The sequence below is a fragment of the Amblyomma mixtum genome, chromosome 1, assembly GCF_055824585.1.
Source record: "Amblyomma mixtum isolate Tamu chromosome 1, ASM5582458v1, whole genome shotgun sequence".
Lineage (NCBI taxonomy): Eukaryota > Metazoa > Arthropoda > Arachnida > Ixodida > Ixodidae > Amblyomma > Amblyomma mixtum.
Window position 1 is genome coordinate 269,330,366 of NC_143012.1, and position 12,337 is coordinate 269,342,702.

A 12,337-nucleotide genomic window follows, 5' to 3' on the forward strand; every position below is an offset into this window, starting at 1 on the left:
TCGTAATCAAAGTGCTCTGAAACTTCTGTGATTTTTATTTCTATAGGTATTTATTGCGAGTTTTTCAAATTTCCTAGCTATTCCTTGCCTTGTAACTAGTCCTTTTCACCTTTCTTGTATCTTGTATTCTTGCATTGTATTTTTTGTATTGTATTTTTGTATCTTGTATTCTTGTATCTTTGCTACTTGCACTGTAATTCCTGCCTTGATGTATCTTTGTGTCTTCTTTTTCTTGTACATGAAATAAGAATGTACTTGTCTTTCTTTTCTTATCATGTCGGTTTCTGCGTCGCTCCGCCATCTGCAACGGGGTGCAGGCCCTGTCAAGCCTTTTTCAGGCTTTTTGCTTGCCCCCCCCCCCCCCCCCCCCCTCAACATCACACCTGTCTAGCGGACGTTTGATGTTGAAAATAAATTTGACTTTGACTTTGACTTTGACTTTGATTTGAACCACATTTAATTTTTCGTCGGTGAATTCTTCTGATTTGCTGATTCCTCTCCTTCTCTGCGCGATGTCCTATAGACGACCCTTTGCGCAAGTGCCAAGGCAGCACAGACTCCATGAGCATGACGGAGTTTTGCTCCAAGAAGGAGCGTCTCCAGCAGCAAGATGCCTACGCAAAGGCTACCTCTTACTACGCCTCGCCTGCACGCAAGCCAGTTCCCGTCGCATCGGGATCAAGACGAGGTGAGAGCAGAAGTGTATTTCATTTTTTTTCTGTCGCACAGATGCTATTTGTTCACTTAGAGCAGTGGCGTGATATGATCGTGGTCGTAGTGAAATATAATAGCTTAAGTGCATCTTTTTGTCTTTTGTACCACTTCCCTCAGTAACCTAGCCTCCATCTCTAAAGGTTCAACTGGAACCAGCAGCTCAAAGAGATTGAGTCCTGATTGATGTTGGTTGAGTGCAGCCCTCTGTAAACAGAGTGACCTTCGAGTAGATATGCTTACGACAGTTAGAGGTTTCATTAACCTTTAAGCTATAATACGCGTTTCAAACAACAGAAGCTCAAGAAACGTGTCATTTAAATAGGAACTAATTTTCTACGTACTGTAGACGAACACTTCAATTGTACTACGAATTACAACAGCAGCGGGGGCATGGCATTTAGTTTTGAGAGGCGCTTTTGCAAGATCATTCGAGATACGCTGTTTTTCTATTGTCCCGGACCTCTCCCTAAGAGCTAAAAATTTTCAAGCCATATCCACGTCTACTGAACGAGAATATCTTAATTCTGCTCATCTTTCTCGGAACTCGAAGCCAGACCAAGATGGAGAGCTCGACGATCGCCACGCCTCTCACCTTGTAGTTCTTCCCGAACGGCTCCACGACTTCTTATTTTCTGACACGTAGCTCTGACATCTTTCGTTGTAAAAAACGTTCATGGATTTTATTCGGACTACCAGATCACTTCATGCGCCTTACTTTGAAAGCACAGTTCGCTGACCTCGTAATCCTCTTTCATTGAACAAGTTTGTCAAGTACCAAGCAGCCTACAGTGATCAGGTCTCGGTCCATCGCTTGTCTCCTTACAAGTTTTTCTTTACTCCGCCCAGAGTTCCTAAATGCGCTCCCACTGTGTCGCAGTCACTTTGTCTCCGTAACAGCGTCATTAAAGGTGTCGTTACCGAGAACGGTATAACGTGTAAGTCGTTCATTCGTTCATTGACCAAAGCCTTACGTAACGTGCGCCATCAACCTCCAGCAGCGTGGGATCATGAATTTCCTTGACTCAGTGACATTTACTCTAGTGATTCTTATCGAATGGTTTCCGTACAACCAGACGGGTAGCGACTTCGCCATTCCACGTTTGCAGCACCATCTTTCTCTTCCTCGCGTAAGAAGGGCAGGAAGGTTCATTAGCGTGGCCTCGGAGACTATTTTCATCAATCTGCATGGATTGCCTCCCTTTCGAAGGCAGCATTTGCGTATGGAAATATTTTCTTGGCAGAGGACAAATCAAATTCACGTTTCACTAATAAATGGCAAAAAGGGAGCTTTCCCACAGAGCATTGGCACCAAATATATTCAGTGAGTTTATGCAAAGATATTTCTGGAAGAAAGGGTGCAGCATAAACGAACATCGCTTTCCCTGGAAGGTCACGTCGAAACATGAACAAAATGTTACCTACCCCGGTGGATCCTTGTCTCACCACTTGGTGACGGCTCATGAAGTGGTACCCTGTTTCCACTTTGTTTAGATTGGAGTATCAGACAACCACGTTAAATATAAACAGAGGACTAGTTTGTAAAAGTAGTTTTTACTTTGTCTAGGATAACGTCGGTCTAGTTTCTTTATTTATGCATTACCTAATACTTCTCCAAAACTGACTATACTTTCATTATAGCCTCCACAGTTTCCGACCACGCAGGCATAAACCTTTACAAGAACAGTTTAAAACGTTTTGCTTTCATCTCGTTGTGGCGTTCCTTACCATGATTACACTCAGAGACACTCTGCCTAAATGAGGCTGTGGGTAAGCGGTCCCCACTGTGGGCGTTCTTTTCTTAGGCTGAGGGCCCAGAAGAATGTTTGCTTCAAATTTTGTGTTCGCTTCTTAGAAAGGCAATTTTACTTCTAAAGCTGGTCTTTATTAAAGCTGAACGGAAATTTTATCTTCTCTGGTTCATGCTAAGCGTTGATACATTGTCCTCGGATAGATACAGACCAGACTCTGGCGGTTATTCTGCTCTATGCCTCGTTTCTTTTTTATTTTTAATAATTTTTGTTCAGTGCGTTCTTTGTAATATTTTTTGGGGCGTCGCTGCGTAAATTAGCAACTGAAGAAAGTGGCATTTTTTTCTCTGCCTCTCGTATCGCGTATAGCTAAAGTTAGGCAGTCGTCGCTTCACTGATTGAAGTGGATCATTCGTGGGGAAGACTGAAGACCCAAGTGCGGGGTTATGGAGAAGCAGAGAGGGAAAGATATAGAAAACGGCGTATTGCTGTCCTGAGGGTAACGCTACATGAGAACGTAAAGTTCCTAAATGTCTGCAAGGTTTTCAGACCCGGTACCGCAGTCGCCATCTATTAGCTTCGACATCGATGATGCGTCATTGACCTCGCGTAGATGAAGGCTGATGTCATATACTAATAAACTAAGGGCCAACATAGCGCAAGAACTAAGGGTTCACACAGCTGCGTTGAACGGTGGGCACAAAGGTCCCCTTGGACCAAGGTGCTTTCAACAAAGAGATTGGTTGAAAAACGAATGAAAAAATGTATCTGGTCAGTCAAGTCCGGTTGGACGAATGCCTTTATCTTTACGTCTAACTTACGAAAATATATCAGAAAGAAATAGAATGCAATAATTTCACTCTAATACCTCTTTTAATCTATAGTTTTTAGAGCATAACTACACCCCATTTTTTGTTTTTGAGCAATGTGGGTTGTAGTGAATGTGTGACTAGACAGGCGGGATTGCTCGTACAGAGGCCGGTCGGCGATTCTCTTTCTTCCTTCCTTTATTTCAAAGTACACATACAATTACATAAAGACACTCAAAGATCCTTAGCCAGAGGCTAGTCGTGGATCCCAAAATGAATACAAATAAGTCTACTGACGATTCAGGAGAAAAAAAACATACATATTTGTCCGTGTAGAATGAAACAATTGCAATACAAAACAACATTATACAAACTGAAACAGTATCGTATGACATACATATAACCAAAGAAAAAATAAATGACATTGCTCTGCTGAGTTACTGAATCATTGCGTCTCTACCACTGTTCATTAAGGCCAGTGCCTGTTGTCAAAAAGTAGCTAGAGTGGGGCAAAACATGACACAAATTTGGAAACCATCGCCTGTTCTTTAATATTAATGGATGTCAGCAAGCGAATATAACAGACTGTATGGAGCCATCATGGCATCCAACTCCGTAGATATTGAACGAACAGCTGAAGCGGAACATAGTAAAACTTCATGATAGCAAAAAGTTTGAAAAGTCACTTTGGGAAAAATGAGACCCCTCTCCAAAGTGAAGCTATTTAACAGTTTGCATGGAATGCACATGAATCAGAATCCGTTGGATTCAACCAAATCTTTCCGAGCCTGTCGACATGACAAACGCTGCGTCCACACAGAGCCTGGGACAGTTTGGTTCATGGCCCTCAACAGAGGATTCTGGTGTGGGCTAGTTGGTTCATGCTTAATAAACAGATTCACCGCAGCGCTAGGGAACGAGGACAGAAGGGACATGAAAAACACAGGGCGGGCGCTGTTTTTCGTGTTCCTTCTGTCCTCGTTCCGTAGCGCTGTTGTGAATCTGTTAAGCATGAACAACTAGCCCACACCGGAATCTGATCTCCACAGCGTTCTGATCTCCAGTAAATACTCCGCTACGGACTCGGCTTTCATCTGAGTCTCTTTTTGAAGTTTCTTCCAATTTTCCGCGCTAGTCTTGTAACACGCTAACTTCTCTTTAAAGGATTCTTTGGAGTCTTGCTAAGCAGCGAGGTTTTCGTAGCGAGCCTGAAGCCGAAATCTAGCAAGCCCCTTCATGTGCAACCGTGTGGCTATTTGAAGAGGTCCCGCCTGCCCTGTAGAACAGCCATTGTGGCGTCGTTTCAAAGCCAACTCTTGGTTTCGTGTGCAGAGCCCTTGCTGTCGAAGTCCGCGATAGTCTTATTTAAATTACGCATTGCGTGGAAAGCTTTTTTTCCCTCCTTTTCGACGACCTCTATAAATTTCTTGTTCTGCCTCAGCACAGCTTCCAATTTGTCCCTGCTCTCACCTGCTTCCTCCATGGTAGATTTTTTAGTCGTCCGAGGTTCCGTGAAGTGACGCAGCTCTCACCCTTCCCTCGTCCCCAGGGACTCGGTCGTCACACGAGCGTCTTTGCGCATACTTTAAGCAGTCAAGCAGTGTCACTAAGAGCGCCTCATACAGGTAGAACTCCAACGCCAGTTAGGCATGCCACGCCTTAAATTCATCCCTCAATCTTGGTGAACTCTAGCTCCATCACCTCTCTGATTTGTCTAGCCCATAGGCGTCAATCTATCTCACTTCTGAAGAGAGTCTTGTCCCTCAATGTCACTCAAGGAGTTCTTTCTTTTTTTTTTACAAAACAGCGCTTCAGTGCCTTAAGCATCAAGAAATTGTTACACGAGAGCAAGAGCTGCAGATATCGCTGCCTCCGTCTTAACTTCTCCCCAGCTCACCGCCCAGTGTTGCAGGATAATGTTTTGCGATTTCGCTAAAAGGATGCACTTCATTTGAGGTGCCCTTTATCTGCCGTGCACCTTAATTCCTGCTTGCTCCCTCTCCGATGTACATTTGCCACGGTTTCTCTGCGGGCCGTGCCGTTGTGCGTTTGTAATGTGGCTGCGCACGGGGTGCATGATAGTTCATGGAGATGAAGGTAGTAATTCGAGGCAATGCAAGTAAATAAGAACACGCGAATTTCCCGCTTCCCCTTTCCCACTTCGCAGGGCGTCGGGGCGAAGATGGCGGCCACGAGTACGCCGAGCCATACGCTGCGCTGCAGGCCCAGCAACAGAGGCTACTGGCGACGGACGCCGACTGCGCTGCCGCCGTGGCGATAGCGTACCGGGTGAGCAGAGGGCGCGCATTTGCATAACGAAGGCTCGCTTTCAAATCTCTCGCGCGCTGTGCGTTCACCGGGCCAGCGTTATCCTCCAGAACGCTCCACAGATGGTGATGCAATTACCTTCGCCCGGTGAATGCCGACCCGACAGGAAGACAGCGACCGAAGCCCGCACTGCCTCGACCATTGTCTCGTATTCGACTCCGATGCGTGCCTTAGTGCATGCATATGGGTGGGCATACGGGTGGGCATGCATATGGGGGCCGTTCTGAGCCGGTGTGCTGAGATACGACTCTTTTACATAATGTCGTCCAATCGTATATAGGATTCTTTATTGGAAAACAGTGCGCTGAAAAGACAGAAAACAATACGGACTGCTGTCTTTACATGCCTTTGTGTCGCTGAAAAAAAGTTAGAAAAGAGAACAGCAGCATGTGTGCGACTGGAATGTGTGAACGAATTGGCCTTTGTTCCGTTCAGGTATTCATGAGCCGGCGCCTATTGCAAAGGAATCATTACCCGTCCTTCTTAGAAATGATTTCTGTTTTGTTAGATTTGAAGAGCGTTTAGACTTATTGTTGTTTGTGTGGATATTTAGAGACTCGAAATGCGGCTCTAACTTCCTTTCTTTCTGGCACTCAAAGGAGACAATTATCTTTAACAACCTTATTCAGGAGCTGAATGGATATTCGCTAGCAATACGCCATGAGCAGCTGGTAAAATATATTTACCTGTCTTACTGTTCTTGTTACAGCGTATCCGTAATGGGGGGAATCGTGGCCGAAATCCACAACTTGATTGACAAGGAGAGCAAATTTCTGAGAAGCTTAGTCTTAAATCTCTGGAAATAATAAAGCTGAATGATGGCCTCACCACAGGGGCTAACTTGGGGCATGAAACACTACCAGGAGTTGTGTTTTCGAACAACAAATCCTGCCTTTAAAAAAATATCCTTTTGCCTGCATTATCCTTGTCTGTGTGCTTATCCTCATTCCCACGACTGCCTACAGGCAGTAAAGTTTACCAATGATGTGTGACCGTGTTATAAAAACCCAAACGTAACCCTTTCCTGAGGAGTCCATGGTAGAGAAAGGGTGTGGTAGATGGTCCTTGGCGATCACAAAATGAACAAGGGAGGGGAAAACCTGAGGAGGTTCTTTAACGCACCGTGCACTCAGCTCTGCTGAATAGAGCTGTGTTCATCGCTATTGATTCGTTCGTAGCGTTCCCCTTTATGCTTACGCGCACATAAGTAATTCTTATTAAGCTAGCCGGCCTACATAATTCACAATTGAGAAAGCGCTCGCAGTGGTCAGTTCTTTGTGTTTGCATGCACATAAGAAATCCTAGACAAGGTAGCCATTTTTTTTCCCAATTGTTGAAGCATTCGTAAGGGTCTGTTGCCCCCTATATTTACATGCACGTAAGTAATCCAGATTACGATCGCTGGCACCTACAATTACTTCCCTAAATCTCAAGCTTTCTGAATGTGGGAAAGAACCATCGGCTGCTATTATGCGTTTGTTTTCCTAAAAATTTTAAAAGCGAGACATTCTAACGAAATAAATTTATTATGACCCAATGACCATGCAGATGATAAAATTGTAAATTTAATACCTGTTTGGCTTATGCTAGCAATATATTATGCCTTTTTCTATTCCAGGCTATCGTACTGTATTTTAGTCTGGGGAACCAGGACAGCTGGTAACATTGAAAAACTTCACACACTCCAAAAAAAGAGTCTTGCGGGCATTAGAAGGATTTTGTGGCTTACCGTTAAATCAGCCAACTGCTCCCCTCTTTAGAAAATACACATCTACTAAACACTAAGCAGATTTATAACTTTCGCTGCTGCAGCATATACACAAAAATCGATTATATTATTACGGGTGGGTTAGCCCAGCGGCAGACGGTACAGGCCACAGTCAGAAGGCACACCGAGCTAAATCACTCCAGCACAAACTGCCACGTCCTCGTCGTCGTTCACTGCCGAACGTCCCAAAACAACGTCGTCTTCTCCTTGCAACTATGCATCGTAACACTACCCCCCCTCCTCCGCCGGGCGGAAGGAAGCACAGTCCCTGGGTGTCCTAAGATGGTGGGTTTGGATGGTAGGGCTTAAGACGGGCGACGTGTACGAGCTGTGTGGAGGGGGCCGCACGAGGAGTGTGGGGTTGCAGGGGCGCGATCTCGTAGTTGACATCGCTCAGTTGCCGCAAGACGCGGTAAGGACCCACGTAACGAGGCAGCAACTTCTCACACAGGCCCACACGACGCGCGGGGAGCCAGAGGAGTACGAGGGAGTCGGGAGGGTAATGGGCGTCACGGTGATGAAGGTCGTACCGTCGTTTTTGAGCGACTTGTGAAGCGTCGAGGCGATCTCGAGCGATTTGGCGGGCGGCGTCAGCTCGGGCAATGGCGTCACAAGCGTAACTGCTAGTACAAGGGTCGTGAGGCAGGAGGCTGTCGAAGGGTAGCAACGGGTCGCGGCCAAAGAGCAGGTAGAAGGGAGAGTAGCCGGTGGTATCGTGGCGTGTGGAATTGTAGGCGAACGTCACGAAAGGTAAACTGACGTCCCAGTCTCGATGGTGGTCTGAGACATACATAGACAGCATCTCCGTCAGGGTGCGATTAAGACGCTCAGTAAGGCCGTTGGTCTGAGGATGGTAGGCCGTCGTGAACTTGTGGCGGGTAGAGCAGGAGCGCAGAAGGTCGTGGACCACTTTAGAAAGAAAGCAGGGGCCGCGATCCGTAAGCAGTTGACGAGGAGCGCCATGAAGTAGAACGACGTCATGGAGAAGAAAGTCGGCGACATCGGAGGCACAGCTGGTAGGGATAGCGCGCGTGATAGCGTACCGGGTAGTGTAATCGGTCGCAACGGCAATCCACTTGTTCCCGGATGTTGATGGGGGAAAAGGACCAAGCAGGTCGAGACCAACACGGAAAAATGGGTCAGTCGGGATGTCGATGGGCTGAAGCTGGCCACTGGGTGGAAGTGGGGGCGTTTTCCGGCGCTGGCATTGATCACAAGCAGCAACATAACCGCGGACAGAGCGGTAAAGGCCAGGCCAAAAGAACCGCCTGCGCACGCTGTCGTACGTGCGGGACACGCCTAGGTGCCCTGCAGTAGGAGCGTCATGAAGTTGGGCAAGTACTGTGGAGCGGAGATGGGTCGGGACGACGAGCAAGAGGTCGGCGCCATCTGGGTGCATATTGCGCCGGTACAAAATATCGTGATGCAGCACGAACATTCGTAGAGCAGGATCGGAAGGGTCGCTGCGGAGGCGGTCGACTATGAGGCGCAGAGATGGATCACGGCGCTGCTCGTCACCAATGTTCAGAAAGTCTGATACGGACAGTACACAGTCGTCGGTATCACGGGTGTGGGAGTCAGGGGGATCGACAGGATGGCGGGACAGACAGTCAGCGTCTTGGTGCAGCTGGCCGAACTTGTAGACAACATTAAATGTGTATTCTTGCAAACGCAAGGCCCAGCGACCCAGACGGCCTGTAGGGTCTTTAAGAGAGGACAGCCAACACAAAGCATGGTGATCCGTAACTACGCAGAAGGGCCTTCCAAACAAATAAGGGCGGAATTTTGTTAACGCCCAAACAAGAGCAAGGCACTCCCGCTCCGTAATAGAGTAGTTACGTTCGGAAGGAGAGAGCAGGCGGCTGGCGTAAGCAATCACACGAAAGTGCTCGTGTTGGCGCTGCGCAAGAATGGCGCATCGCCCGTATTGATGCGATGGGTCACGACAGAAGTTTGGCCAAGAGGACGATTCCCGAAATCGAAGACATCACTGTAGGAAGCTAAAAGGGCGCAGAGGGCGTTGGCGTGGTCAGGTGGCAAATCCGCCGCGATCATCGCAAAAATAGGGTCCGGGCGTGAAGCGGCCGAGTGGGGAAGGGCATGGAGATCAGCGTTAGGCGCAGCTGTTAGAGCAGAAACTGTACATTCGGCCAATGGAACCAGTTCAGCGAGCGCGATGCCACAGGGTAAAACTTGGGGAGAGAGACTGAAGTTCAGAATCGGAAGGTAGGTGCGGTTTCCGGTGACGGTCAGGACTGTGTGTGGAAGGATGACGTTACGCTGGAGGACAACGTCCTTGATTGGGTGCGTGACGTAGACACCATCAGGAACGGCGGGAAACGGGGACATAGGGACATAGACTGCAGCGTCACGTGGCAAGCGAGTAAATTCAGCGGCACGTAAGCGAGGCGGCTTGGTATCGGCGCTTTCGGAGCAGAGCGGCAAGTCCAAACGAAGAAGGCCAGTGGTGCAATCAATTAGAGCCGCGTGCGTCGTTAAAAAGTCGATACCGAGGATCACATCGTGGGGGCAATGGTCGCGGACAGTGAACGCGACAGGGGTTGTACGACCAGCAATCGAAACACGCGCAGTGCACAGTCCAACAACGGCAGCAGCACTTCCGTCGGCGACGCGAACGGCTGAGGAAACGGCAGGTGTCACAACCTTCTTCAGACGACGGCGAAACGAGGAGCTCAGGACAGAAATTTGGGCGCCAGTGTCATAAAGCGCGGTAACTGGCGCACCGTCCACGCAGATATCGAGAAGGTTGCGGCGAGGAGCGAGGGTCAGGAGAGGATTTTCGGGCCGGGTCATCAATGCAGCATCACCTCCGGGAGCTGCATTGGTTAGTTTTCCGAGTGACAGCCAGGTAAGGGTGGAGTGGACGGGCGTCGAAATTGCGGCGAACGAGAGCGGCGGATCTGAGGGGAAGGCGAGCGGCTGGACCCTCGCTGGGCCGAAGTGTCGAAAGCGTGCGGAGACTCAGCACGAGAAGACGTCTGGCGTGGTTCGAAGCCGGCACGGCGATCATAATTGGAACTAGGTCCGTAGTCTGCACGGCGATCGTAAGTGGAACGGAGGTGAGGTGGTGAAAACCAACGGCTGCGGCAGTGACGGGAAATGTGGCCGACACGCGAACAGGTGAAGCAGGTTGGGCGGTCGTCCGGGGTGCGCCAATCCGCAGGATTCCGGTAGCGGTAACGTGGTAGTACGGTCGGAGTCGGTGAAGCAGCAGCAACCAGTGGAGCGGTGTTTGGCAAACAGGGCGACGCAGACGGCAGGCCAGAATTGAGGCCCACGTTCGCAAACTCCTGGCGAACGACGGCCTGGATCAGCGCAATCGTAGAGTCGGCCGGTTGAGGGGCGAAGGTGACGGGAGTCATAGCTTCCAGTTCCCTGCGGACGATTCTAGTTAAATTGGCAGGATTGGACGGTTGTCGCAGAGTTGGCAGGTCTTCGCAGGAGGATGTCGCCGCAGTGTTCGGAAGGCGATCAAAACGAGAAGCAATACGGCGATGTTTTGCCTGCTCGAATTGCCGGCATACCTCGAGGACGGAGTCAACCGTTGCACAATCTTTACAAAGAAAAAGGTTGAATGCATCATCAGCAATCCCCTTCAGGATGTGTCCCACCTTGTGGTCTCTGGCATGGCGCTGTCTACTTTTCGGCACAGAGCGAGGACGTCCTGGATGTAGGAGAGGTATGACTCCGTAGATGACTGTGCTCGAGAAGCAAGGTCTTTTTTAGCACCCAGCTTGCGTCCAATTGGTTTGCCAAATAAGTCTCTGAGCTTTTCTTTGCAGTTGTCCCAAGAGGTGAGGTCTTCCTCATGCGTCTCAAACCAGACGCGCGCCGTGCCCGCCAGGTAGAAAATAACGTTAGCAAGCATGAGCGTCGCGTCCCAGCGGTTGTGCTTGCTGACTCGCTCATACATTGCGAGCCAATCCTCGACATCGACATCATCGGTGCCACAAAAGGTGCCTGGGTCGCGAGGCTGCGCCACGACAACGGTCGGCGCTGGTGGTGATGCTGCGGCCGGAGGTGGGTTGGACGGCATAGTGATGGCTCGAAGCTGTCGACCGCTGCGGAGGTCCAGGGCAGGGTCCCGGTGTGATACCCAGCACCTCCACCAAATATTACGGGGGGGTTAGCCTAGCGGCAGACGGTACAGGCCACAGTCAGAAGGCACACCAAGCTAAATCACTCCAGCACAAACTGCCACGTCCTCGTCGTCGTTCACTGCCGAACGTCCCAAAACAACGTCGTCTTCTCCTTGCAACTATGCACCGTAACAATATGATTCCACCAATGACACCCCGACAATAAGGTACCCCTTCCACAAAATAATGAAAGTAGTACCAAGAATCCGTACAAACTACGGAGAACAAAGTTTGAATTATCAGGTACCAACTATTCTCAATGTGTTTAGCCTTGAAACTGAATTTACCATCTCTCTAAGTGGTTTTAAGAAAAAAATCAACAAGCCTTTGTTATAAACTGACCCTCTCTTAACAGGAAACTTTCTTAAGGTCGTCTCGTTTTTGGCGTACATTTTGTTCTTTTTACTTTTTTACTGCATATCATGTTACTTTATTAAATTACTACGCTTTTAGTCTTTGGTAAATATTGAATGTTTACATTGTTTATGTTTTCCGTGCAGTGCCTGTGCACCTCTTTTGTGTAATTATTGTGTATCTTGTGTTTTATTGACGTTGTCTGTAATGTATGCAGTGCTTATTTACTTGCATTTTTGTTATGCCATTGCATTTATACATATCTATAGATTACATCTCCTGTGTGTTATATACCGTGGCCAAACTTTCTAATACAGTGCTTCTCCATCTCGTTTTGTGTACATAATGTCACGAATTCTTTGTATTTTTTTGCCGTGATGTTGTCATGCTTGCATATCTATGGTATGTGCTGCGCACCGCTGCCCCTGCTTCAGGTGCCGGGACCTCGTCAGGCCA

The 12,337-nt window shown here is 48.4% G+C and overlaps 1 protein-coding gene across 2 annotated transcripts in view; it reads left to right on the forward strand.

Annotated features, from left to right (window-relative positions):
* The window catches only part of LOC149371660 (cell adhesion molecule Dscam1-like), a 324,006-nt gene that overhangs the window by 305,933 nt on the left and 5,736 nt on the right, over positions 1-12,337 (forward strand). For both annotated transcript variants that reach the window (XM_089565897.1, XM_089565898.1), the window contains exons 24-25: positions 524-688; positions 5,439-5,560. In XM_089565897.1, coding sequence (XP_089422023.1) covers positions 524-688; positions 5,439-5,560 — 287 coding nt within the window. The remainder of the gene's footprint in view (positions 1-523; positions 689-5,438; positions 5,561-12,337) is intronic.